At 40.7% G+C, this 12,879-nt stretch overlaps 1 protein-coding gene across 1 annotated transcript in view; it reads right to left on the bottom strand.

Annotated features, from left to right (window-relative positions):
• The window catches only part of LOC145402286 (glutamate receptor ionotropic, kainate 2-like), a 65,172-nt gene that overhangs the window by 17,115 nt on the left and 35,178 nt on the right, over window positions 1–12,879 (bottom strand). The window contains exons 10-13 of the mRNA XM_080274417.1: window positions 8,876–8,989; window positions 6,437–6,643; window positions 4,358–4,442; window positions 3,397–3,535 (exon numbers count right to left, since the gene is read on the bottom strand). Coding sequence (XP_080130543.1) covers window positions 3,397–3,535; window positions 4,358–4,442; window positions 6,437–6,643; window positions 8,876–8,989 — 545 coding nt within the window. The remainder of the gene's footprint in view (window positions 1–3,396; window positions 3,536–4,357; window positions 4,443–6,436; window positions 6,644–8,875; window positions 8,990–12,879) is intronic.

Raw genomic sequence — 12,879 nt, 5'->3', positions numbered from 1 at the left:
CGCGTATTCTCGCTAATTGGAGGGAGACTCCCTAGTACCACCTTCTTATCACTTTATTTCTGTACCTGATACATGAATACATTTTTCTGTTATTTATGCAGTCATTGTTGATACAAAAGATAAGCATCATAATGGAGAATAATAAGCTGTAATATGAGAAATAAATCGCTAAGGAGGAGGTGTTCAGTTAGAAAGTCTAATCCCATCAGAATACGGAGCTTGGTGCGTTCATTTTTTTAAAAATCATAAAACTGTAACTATGAAAATGGATAATATATGAAGAATGGAGAAAGAAAGAAAATAATTATAAGAGGTACTGTGAGGACAAAAGATGGGAAAGAGAAAGTACCAAGCTAAGTAGCCTACGAAGGTCATTAAAAAGCCATACGACAAATTACAGCATTCCAAAAGATAGTAAGTATAGATTATGTCACGAAAATAAATGAACTAATTAGAAAGGGAATAAACACACCAATTTGCAGAATGAAAGAGAGCAGATATATTACAGTATGTAGCGTCTATTAATGTAGAAGTTCACATTGTAAACTATGGCCACAGTTTAAGGAACCGATACATTCCGTTTTCAAAACCCCACGTTGTGACTTGCTACTGAAAGCCCATTTTCTGAGTTCAGCACACTACAGAACATGAAAATTGATTTGATGAAAAGTAGGCTACTGCCAAAGTCCCAAGTGATGACTGGCTGATATGGTGCGAATGTCACCCTTGCTAAGAGGTGACATCACTGTTAGCAAAGAAGTGACGTTACAGCCGAGGATCATAAACAAAATGTGATATTATGGACAAAATGCTGCAGACACTTTCTGTTGCTTTCAAATATATATCCCCTTTGAAAATATTTTCAGTATTTTATCTCCAGCAATATCTAAATATGTTGCAAGCACCCAATTTAGCCGACAGTTTTTTATACTTTATAAATCCTTCTAGTTCTCCAAGTTTTTGCATCACCGGAAAAAATACTAATGTAACATTTTTCGCCTTGTTGCGGTCAATAATAACTAGGTAGACAACGACGGACAGGCTGACAGAATTATATCCCATAGCCCCTTCACTCTGACGACGCAGTTTATTAAAAGCTAGTTAAAAACAGACGATTTTACCCAGGCTGAGGGAAACTTTTTGAACTTGTGGGGTTAGATATAGCCTTCAGTACCAGATGTCTCCCCTAAACATGAAAATAATAATAATAATAATAATAATAATAATAATAATAACAATAATAATAAAAATAACCGAAGTAACAATAACAAAATTATAGGTAACCCACTACTTCATCAAATGGCAGGGAAGCAAGTCTTATGAAACAAAGATACCAATAAAGAGAATGAAGAACTGCACATAACAGACAGCCACTGAATGCTACAGAAAACAAAAAAAAAAAGACACGGAAAGCAAGGAAGACAACAATGCACGCTAAATCCACAAAAAGAGTGAACAAACAAGGTTAAAATCATAAAATACAGACAGACAGGAAATATAAGAAAATGAAAAATAATTCATGGAAGGCAATCTAAGCGTCAAAATGAACCGAGAGAGAGAGAGAGAGAGAGAGAGAGAGAGAGAGAGAGAGAAACTGAGTGCAGTGGGAGAGACAGCAAGAGACGAAGCAAAAGAGAGAGCAAAATAGTGAAAGATAGAGAGATACAGATAGAGAGACTGAGAAAGTAAGAGAAAGTAAGCAAGATAGATGACAGATGCCTACTTGAGAGCTATGTCGACGCCCTGGCAGAGGAATAATGAACCACATGGAGCTGAGCAGACCAAAGCTGTTCTCCAATTCCTCGGGCTCCCCAGTACACGGGCATGTGCAGTTCACTCATCCAGGGCCATCCTGCCAGGTCACTGGGTCAAGGCAAGTCAGGGCGAGTCACTATGTTGTTTGTGGGTCATTCTGAGTCACGAGGGTTTGTAATAGGTCATGTGGGTTAGCTGGACGTCATCCAAGGTCATTATCGACCATAATAATTCTACTACAGGTCAGGGCTAGTCTCTGTGCTGCTTGTGGGATTCTCAGTCACTAGGATTTGTAATGGGTCATGTGGATTAGCTGGAGATCAACCCATGTCAGTGCTGACCATAATACTTCTAATACAGGTCGTAAGTCTAGCACAGGTCACAAACCTAACAATGGTAAGAGTCTAGAGGTCATTAGTATAAGAAAGGTAAAAACCTGTCATACCATGCCAAACAAGGCAAAACCAGTTATATGTCAAATACAGATTAATACAGGTCACGATATGTCAGCTACGGTCAAATGTCATAATATATCATATAAAGTTAAACAAAAAAGTCATGTCAAACAGATCAAAATAAGTCATAACATGTCAAATACAGGTCTATGCAAATGACCGTGTAACACAAAACCCTGGCCAATTTCCCAGTTTTGACAATTCAGTCAAATCCTCACATAAGTCAAGCAATGAACAAGTTGGAACTGGCCCGGGGAATATGCAAGAAAATTCAGAGGTAACGTGAAGATGGGAAAAAGTAAAAGATGAAGAAGAAGAAGAAAAAAAAAAAGCTGTTATTTGTTCTTCCTTGACATCCTTTGGTCTCCAGGGTTCATTTTCTTTACGGCGTCCAAGAACTCCATCTAGTTTCTGTAATTCTGGGGAACTGAGAAAAATGTGGTCATCATGGGAAATTCGATTATTGTAATGCACTTCTTTCCTACTGTCTCCCATGTTCCTCATTGGCTCTTGTTTTCCTCCAGTGTCGTGTACTGCAACTCCTAAAACAAATCTCATAAAGTGAAAAAAGAAAAAAAAAAACTATATATGGTAATGTCCAAGTCTATCAATTTCCTCATTTTTGGATCTCACTTTATCTTGCTTTCATTTTTATATTCATTTCGATATCCTGAAAATAAGCTACAATTAGATACTGAAAATAAAATGAATAATTAAAGTTGTCGATGCCTGTACCGGTACCTTATAATACTAAAGATTATTTTTATATTTATGTCTAGAATGACTACTGAGCAAACCATTTTATCATACTTGTTTCAAGAACCAATTAAAATTATGTTTAGGTTACAAGAACTCCTCATGGTGCAAATGTAACCGTCAACTGATCTACAGCAACAAATCTAACTCATATTTATTAAATTTTAGCAAGTATAGCATAATTTGGCATCTATTAAACTGTCATAGCTACACCAGTCAAAGCTAACCATATTTGAGCTTCCCAAACCCAACTTATCTAATATTATATAATTTAATCTAATCTCATCTAATCTAACCTAACCTAACTTTATCTTATCTAACTTAACCAAACCAAACCAATCAAATCTAACTTTAGCAAATTTAACGCATCTTAACCTAATAAAACCAAACTCAGTGTAACCAGTCCTACCCTAACCTGACCCAGCCTCACCTGGCCAGAATAAAGAGTAGGACAGAGACTCCAAGGTATGCGGTGGCCATATAGATCCACACATCCACAGAGAACGGTGACATGAAGGAAAACAAACTCGGTGACTTCTTCTGTGGTTTCTTGTAGATGATGCTGATGCCTGGATGACAGAACGAGGGAATGGGTCAAGAAGATACTCATAACCTCTTGAATCTTATTATGTATTTTCTATGCTCACTACAACTAAGTAATTTTATTCCGCTTCAGAGACACTGGAGGGGTTAGACTCATTCTTCATCAACCTCTTTACTACAAAGGAACTCCTTCAAAGCTGAGTAAAGTCGTCTAGTAGCAAACAAAAAAACAAATAAAATCAAACAAAATATGTCATCTTAAATAAAGCTTTCAATGGGGTGGGGGGAGGCGTATGCTTCACTTTAACTTTTACTTTCTTCCATTCCTATCAAACTTCATTTAGGCATTTCACTTCAGCAAGATGTTTCTTCTACCTGTTTTTCTGTACGGCATATTTGCAGAGAGTATGGAGGACGGGGGAGTGCCTTCTGTTTTGCAATTCTGTTCATCAGCTTCTACAATTAGACGCTAACGGAGACATTATCATCCCTAAGACCCCTAAAGGGAAAACATACCCCACAAGCTTTAACATCAGTACAGAAATATTTCATTAAAAAAATAATAATAAACTTTTCTACCTCGTTCCTGACGCCGTTATGTAAAGTGGAATGCAGTTTAACCACTTCCTATCATCACAAGTATTTCGAAATTGATTGTCATATAATAAGGGATTGCCTGCACATTTGTGCAATCAATATGAATGATAAGCCCAAGTCATTTTTTTTAATTATTATTATTAAGACTACACTGAAATAAATACCAGGGCTGGTCTCTCTCTCTCTCTCTCTCTCTCTCTCTCTCTCTCTCTCTCTCTCTCTCTCTCTCTCTCTCTCTCTCTCTCTCTCACCAAGATTCATGAAGGGCATAGTGAAGTCGACGGCCTCTTCTCTCTGGTAGGTGATGGTAAAGTCGACGATGCCCAGGTCCGCTTTCTGATGTCAGTGGGGAAGAGAACCAAAGGTTGAATTCAAAGCGTACTTATCTCTATCTACATCACTCCATTTTTTAATGCCTTTTTCCTTCTTCCTGAACCATGTTTTTTACATTCCCTCCTCCTTCTTCCTTTCGTTGCTCTTTCCCTCCCTTCCATCCTTAATTCCTGAACCATCTTCCACACATTCCTTCCCGGCTCACTCACCTCCCTCCTCTATTCTTTTCCTCCCTTTGTTTCCTATCTTTAATTTCTACTCAAAATCAGACATACAGTAGTCATAGTATTCTATTTAACAAACAGCCTCGAAAAGACTACTCGATCTGTTGCTCCTTGCTTTCGTTTGTATTCCTTTGTACTTCTTCGTACTTGCTTCTTAAACCATCTCTCTTACATTCCTTCCCCACCTACAACTACAGCTCATTCGAGAAGGAAATTACATAAGGCCACGCCCCCTTCATTCCAGCTTGATCGTGACTGGCTATGACAACCCAAACGTGACAGCCAGTGAGTCAGTCATCAGTCTAAGTCATCCGTCATCATGTCAACATCGAAGTGCTCTTGGCTGAAGTCCTGAATATGTGAAAATTTTAATTTGTTACAGTGTATAGTGATAATATGTATACTTTTCGGAATTTATTAATAAGATCAAGCATTTAGCTAAAGCTTCTACGATTATAATGAGACTATAATTAAATTCATACCTTACACGTAATATGTATGTGAATAGTATAATAACCTGATCTTCTATTACACGAACTTTTGTCATTCATCATATGAATTACAGAAAAATTACTTGTTTTGTTATGATTTACTGATATGAAGTTGTGGATATGATTGTTACAAGAAACATAGTACTAAGGAAACGTAAATAGCTCAAGTAGGACAGGTATCTGGATTTAAAAGATAGAAATCCAAGTTCCCACTTCCCTAACTCAAGCCCATACCCACGGACCCTCTACTCATAAACCACCCCCACATCCCCATACTTCCCCCACCACCTCCTCATCCACAGACCCCCCCCAACCATCCTCACACCCACACCCAGAGACCTCCAATGCCCCAACGCCGGAACCCCCAACCACTCCCACACACACGGACCCCCACACTATCTCCATACCCACGGACCCCCAAACCATCCCTATGCCCACAGATCCCACCAACCATCTCCACACCCGCGGACCCTCCCATCACCCCACATCTACCCCTCTCACCTTCTAATGATGTCCGCTGGAATTTAGTTGCTGTTATTTCCTTCTTTCTCTTCTTTCCCTCCTACCTCCACTTTTCTAATCCTTCCTTCCAGTTAACCTGTTCTCTCTTTCTTTCCTATTATCCTTCTTTTCTTCTAATACCTCCCGTTTCCTTAGGTCTTCCTCCATTTCCTACCTATCTTCCTCCTTCCTACTTTCTTCCCTTCCTTCCATCCTTCCTTCCCTCCATATCTCCCTCACTTCTTTCTTCCTGACCTACCTACCCACCTTCCTTCCTTCCCCATTTTCCGTCTTCTTCCTCGTCTTAATTTCCTGTTTTTCTCCTTTCTTGTTGTACCATCTCTCTTTCGCACTCACTCCCTTCCCTACCTCCCTCTCTCTGGTTTCCCCTTCTTTCCTCCGCTCTCTCTTCCCTTCCTTCACAGTCACTTGTTCCAACACTTCCTTTACTATACCATTCTACAATACTTGCCGGTCCTAGAGTCCTTGTTTCCTTCCCTGTCTTCCTCCAATCCCTTCTTTTATTTGTCCCTTTCTTCCCAGCTTTTCTCCTCTCTCTTTCCTCCCTTCACAGTCACGTGTTCAAACAGCTGCTTCACTATACTACTACACTCACCCATATTACTGCCCTTGCTTCCTTCACTACTTTCATAATCCTGTATTTCCATGTATCTGTTCTTCCTTCCTTTCCTATTTTCCTAATTCTGTACTTCCTCTTTATCTGGTATTTTTTTCATCCTTCTTTACTTTCCTTCCGCTCGCCCTCCTCTTCCACACTTACTTGATCTAACAGTTGCTTCACTATACCGTTCCACTCGCCAGTCTTATTGTCAATGTTGCCATACATGCCATCGGGAGTAACCATAAACTTGACTTTGAACCCTTCCAGCTCTGCAATCTTCTTAACCAGATCGATGCAGAACCCTTCGTATTTGTCGTTTCCTGTCAACATCTCTGTGCTCTGCTTCTCCATGGTGTACGGCTTGGTCTGTTGGGGTTACACGGAATTAGACTAACAGTTATACAGAGTAAGACAGAGCTAAGTTGCTAGCAACACTAAGTTAGATACTTAGATGGGGTTACAGAGAGAGTTACGCAGACTTACATGCGTAAATAAGGCCCGTATTTTCGTTGGCTGAGGAGGCTTTCTAGTGTCTCTTCTACTGGGAAAGGGAGGGATTACATATTGTACTGTTGTACAGACTGAATCGGGAGGTGGGCTGTATTGAAGGACTACTGTATACCATAGAGCAACAATTACCATCAAATACCTGACTCCTGAATAACCAGGTCAGTTAACTCTCAATCATACTTTGGTGATGCTAAAATGCCAGATTAAAAATGTGACAATGGCATTTGCTGCTTCCTCTGCCACATTAAGGCTACGACTCTTTAAAAATGGTCAATATATACTGACGTGCAACTGGATCGTTGAGCTGTACTATAGTCTATGTGATTGACCTGTGCAGCTGAGATGCATGGGCCGAGTAGGATGTGTTTGAATCGCGGCTGCTGATTGGCCACCGATTATTTAAATGTACACCTCCTCTTATTTTAACTCATATATATTTATATTTTTAAACTGCCTTCAATACAAGCTGCCAGATTAAGTATGGAATAATTTCCGAAGTTGAAGAGGTCAAGATTAGCTTTAAAAGTTTACTGTTCTCGAAGAAAAATAAAGTTGATTATAAAATTTCATAAAACGATGATTAACGTTTGAAATAAATTATCCACCCACGGTGTACATCCACGTCCGCATGTTGCACTACATCCATGCGCGGTGTACACCCACGTCCGCATGTTGCACTACATCCATGCGCGGTGTACACCCACGTCCGCATGTTGCGCTATAATATCCACCCACGGTGTACATCTACTTCCGCATATTGCACAACAGCACATGCCTGCATTTACTTCAATGACATCATCGGTGGCCAATCAGCAGCCACGTAACAAACACACCGTAATTGCCGCATACATCTCAGCTGTACAGGTCAGTCAAATAGACTATAGTCGACTGCGAAAGTACCCCACAGCTCTGGAGTGGGATATTCCAATTTTGAAGCAGGCTTGCCTGTTGTACCCCAGTACTGGGCACAGTGTGTGCTCGTCTATCTATCTATCTATTGCCAGACGCCTCAATCTCGTTTGGGTTGGCCACAAACAAATCGCCTCCAAGTCACCCTGTCCCCCGCCATTTTACTGCCCTGCTCCCAACTCACACCCCCCTCTTTCATAAGATTTTCAATTAGATTAAATTTTCCTCCAGTTACCACCTCTTACTAACTAGTACAATGAATGTACTGTACGTATATGTATTGTATTGCTGGCTTGCACACGCCTGACTGCCAGGCAGCGCCATAGTACGTGTTCTGGCCTTATGTTACAGGTCCTCAGGGGCAAATAATCTGTAAGGTCAGAGAATAGTAATTTCCCTCAGTGAAGAAATGACCCATCCCCTCCCAAAACTTCACACATACACATGTAGGTGGAAGGCTTTAGGAATGCACGGTGAGGTGTGCATGTGGGAACTGGTGTTGGTGAGGCTGTGTTTAGAAGTGCATATGGAAACTTGTATTGGAGCGGCTGTGTTTGGAAGTGCTTGGAAAAACTGATGTTGGAGTGGCTGTGTTTGGAAGAGCATGTGGAAACTGGTACTGGAGAGGCTGTGTTTGGAAGTGCATGTGGAAACTGGTGTTGCAGTGGCTGTGTTTGGAGGTGCATGTGGAAACTGGTGCTGGAGTGGCTGTGTTTAGAGGTGCATGTGGAAACTGGTGCTGGAGTCGCTGTGTTTGGAGGTGCATGTGGAAATTGGTGTTGGAGTCGCTGTGTTTGGAAGTGCATGTGGAAACTGGTGTTGGAGTGGCTGTGTTTGTTAGTGAAAATCTGTGTATGTTACTAAGGAAACCTCAGTAGGGTGAGATCACATGGAAGGACAAACGACTGTATACTCTCTTAAATATCTGTCCCCTGGGTGGAACTGAACTCAGGTCAAGAAAATCGGTAACCCACACGCGATCGACCAGATCAGCTGAGGTTCCTAAGCGTTCCAATACAGATAACGATTATCTTTTACCTTTGGTTAGATTGTTAGGTTCTGCTCCACCAAGTGGTGACATGTAGAGGTGTACGATATGTAGAAGCCTTGGGAGCAGGCTATGCCCAGAGTCGAGCACATAGAAAAAAAAAAAATGCTAACTAACGAGAAATCACTAACCAGGGCAATACAGACGATGAGTGTTTTGTTTCTGAGGTTCTTCTCCTTCACCTGCACCGTCTCCGCCCACGACCTAGTGAAGTTGGCACCCCCTCGCTGCGTCCACCTACCCACCTGTAGGGGGAGGGGGAGGACGTTAAGGCTTCTTATATGTGGTTATAGTAGATAAAGAGATTCTGAGGTGGTTAGAAGTAGTGAAAGGGGCTTCGAGGTGTTTAGGGGATTTAAAGACCCATTGAATTGGTTAGTAGTCAAAGGGGCATTGAGAAGGTTCGACGTTAAAGTGGCACTGAGGCGGTTAGGAGAAGCTAGAAAGGACTGTGACGTGGCTAGTGGAAGTTAAGGGCATTGCCTGAGGTGGCTAGGCCTCTGGGGTGATTAGGAATGGAATAAATAGGCATGGAAGTGGTTAGGATTAGTTAGAGAGATTCTAGGGTAGTCAGAGGTGACTTTAAGTTGCTAGAAGTGGCCGGAGGTAGTTAGGTGGCCAATTAGTTGTTTTTGTTTCTTCATCTTATTTATACATATTTACATGCGTGTGTAAGGAAGAGAGGTATGGAGTCGGTGAGGCTAGGGGCCTGACATGAGATCGAACTGGCTGGATGAATGTTGTGAGAAGCAGTGCATGATCAGGGATTTGGCACCCCTTTCTAACGTGACAGCGTCCGGACTGACTCTGTCGGATACGTTTACGTGAAGCTATAGAATGTGGTGAATGTTTTTGGCGTATCATATAGAGCCAGGATTCGGGAAGCCTGAATAATGATTAACGGAAGCGTGGCCCATTGAATTGGGCAAACTTGGGCTGTCTGGACTTTGCTATTCTTCAGCCTGCAATTGGGTGGGAAAGGAGGTCCCGATGATGATCATGATGATGATGACATAATCTAATCATGTGTTGCCCCATGAGGAGCGAAGGAGCCAGGGCAAGTTGGTCCTGACATTTAAGATGGGAGTGACCAGCCTCACTCATCCCTTAGTGGCATTACGTGAGCAATAAACCCCAACCACCCCTTGGATATAAACCGACACAAGATCAATCCGATTGGAGCGCCTTAATTACCCACTAAACCACAAGGCGCCATAGTTTAATTATGTGGTTACCACCCAGCGAAGTAAATGGTTTCCTGGGTTATAGGAAACAACTTTACTTGTCACTCAGTGTAGAGCCAACCATTGACAGAAGGAAGAGGAAAGAAAGAAGGAAAGAAATACATAAGAGGAAGGAAGGAAAGAAGGAAGGGAGGAAAGGGCAGCCATCCGAGAGCAACACTACATCGAGTGAGTAGATGGTGAGAGCTCCACCTACCACTATCTTATTTAAATATCTTTAAATGCAGAAAGGAGAAGAAGGTAAAAGACTGAAAAAAGAAAAAAAACAGGGTATCCAATCTCTCTCTCTCTCTCTCTCTCTCTCTCTCTCTCTCTCTCTCTCTCTCTCTCTCTATATATATATATATATATATATATGTGTGTGTGTGTGTGTGTGTGTGTGTATTATATATATATATATATAGGTATGCAGATAGATAGATAGATATAGATATAGATATAAATATTGTATATATATATACAGTATATAGATAGATAGATAGATATGGATATAGATAGATAGATAGATATATGTGTGTGTGTTTATTATATATATGTAAAATATATATATATATATATATATATATATATATATATATATATATATATATATATATATATATATATATATTTACACATACAGTATATAGATAGATAGATAGATAAATAGATATAGATATAGATAGATAGATAAATAGATATTGATCTAGATCAGTGGTTCCCAAACTGGGGGCCATGGCCCCCTTGGGGGCCATAACCTGAACCGAAGGAGTTTAGCGAGTAGGTAGTCAGTGGAGAGAACTTACACAGGTTACACAGAAACAAAACCAAGAATCAAGAAGCTTGTTGATAATCTGCAGCAACACCCTTCACACTGAGTGGAATGGGGATTCAAATGAAGGAAAAATGAACCTGGCATGAATGTTCAGAAGCAAATGGTCTGGGAGGAGGTGGGTGTGTCGCAATTGAAGGCCATGGTTGTGGCAGATAATTATGACTCACTATGATAGCATATCATTTCAGAATTATACAGTTATCAGATTTGTATGATTCAAAGATCAGATCAAACTGCGTGGGATTAATACACTTTTTCAATCCAGTGATTTTTTTTTTAATTGCTGAATCAGCTTTTCGCAATAATGCAATTTTTAATTACACTAAGTATGGATTTTTTTAATGTGCATTTTATTATTCCTTTAGTACCATTCAAATAATTATATAAGATACAGCTAAGACAAAATACACATTTCTTTATTAATACTTAACAAAAGAGAAAATAACAAATGGAATCAATAAAATTACAGGATTTGCTAGAGTGATTTTTATATGGACATGATGAGTGCAGGACTGTAGTGTAGACAGTCACTGTAGTCATGGGTTATGGTTGGGGAAGGGGGGCCATGGACAAGGATCATGTATGAAAAGTGGGTAACGACAAGAGAAAGTTTGGGAACAACTGATATAGATAGATAGATAGATATATGTGTGTGTGTGTTTATTATATATATGTAATATACATACAGTATATCATATATTATATATATATATATATATATATATATATATATATATATATATATATATATATATATATATATATATATATATATATATCCCATTGGATCCCAGAGTTGCTGGGCGAGGCATTGCATTGGGAGGGTACTAAGCGTACCGCCCTCCGCCTATTGACTCATAGTCGCGAAGCTCATAGGTCCCTACCAGGGGGTTCCCTACTTTATCAGGATTTGAAAATTCTCAGTTCTGTCCAGTACTCTGGACACTGGGCTCCAATGGGTTAAACTGATAGATTTGTCAGTCATTAACCCATTGGATCCCAGAGTTGCTGGGCGAGGCACTGCACTGGGAGGGTTACTATCTGTCCTCCGCCTATCGGCTCATAGTCGCGAAGCTCATAGGTCCCTACCCGGGGGTTCCCTACTGTATGAGGATTTGAAAATTCCCAGTTCTGTCCAATACTCTGGACACTGGGCTCCAATGGGATATATATATATATATATATATATATATATATATATATATATATATATATATATATATATATATATATATATATACAGTATATCATCTCATCTAATCAGCCTCCACTGTCTGACCGGCCTATCCCGACTGACGTGGAGACGATACAGAAAATGTATCTCTACCAAGTGGCTTAGGCTGTCTGGTAGGGATTGTATGTAGGGTGAGAAGTGCTTGTAAGTGTAACCGTAGTGTTGGAGTGGCTTTGGATGTGTGTGTAGTCTGTGAACCAAGTGTAATCGGCCCGCGCAAGCCGACTGGGTGCAAGCATACTTTATAGTATGAGACACTGGTTCAACCACAGCATCCCTTGTGTCCGCCAAAGTAGTACGTGGCCAGGAGAACTCTCCCAAAGTTTATTACCCTGTCGGGGCGCGAACCCTCGTTCTTCAGTGTACGAAAACGCACGCTTTTCCACTGTACCACTGAGGCTCCATATATATATATATATTGTGGTAGGTGAAGGCGCCCACCATCCACTCACTCGATGCGGTGCTGCTCTCGGGTGTCTGCCCTATCCTCTCCTCCATCCTTCTTTCCTTCCATCCTCTTCTGTCTTTCCTTCATTCTTACCTCGTCCTTCTGCCTATGGGTGACTTTACACTCCCTCTTCTGTCATTCTTTCCTTCATTCTTTTCCTTCTGCCTGTGGGTGACTACAGTGAGTGACAAGCAAAATGGTTTTCTGTACACCAGGAAACCATTTACTACGCTGAGTGGTAACCATATAACCAAATTTTGGCGCCGGTGATTTAGTGGGTAATTACGGAGTTCCAGTCGGACTGAACCGGTGAAGGTTTATATCCAAGGGATGGTTGGGGTTTATATCTCACGTAATGCCACTCAGGGATGAGTGAGGATGGTCACTCTCAGCTT

The sequence above is a fragment of the Coenobita brevimanus genome, chromosome 57 (genome assembly GCF_032717465.1).
Source record: "Coenobita brevimanus isolate Jiangsu-jjx chromosome 57, ASM3271746v2, whole genome shotgun sequence".
Lineage (NCBI taxonomy): Eukaryota > Metazoa > Arthropoda > Malacostraca > Decapoda > Coenobitidae > Coenobita > Coenobita brevimanus.
This window is presented reverse-complemented; position numbering and strand designations above follow the sequence as displayed.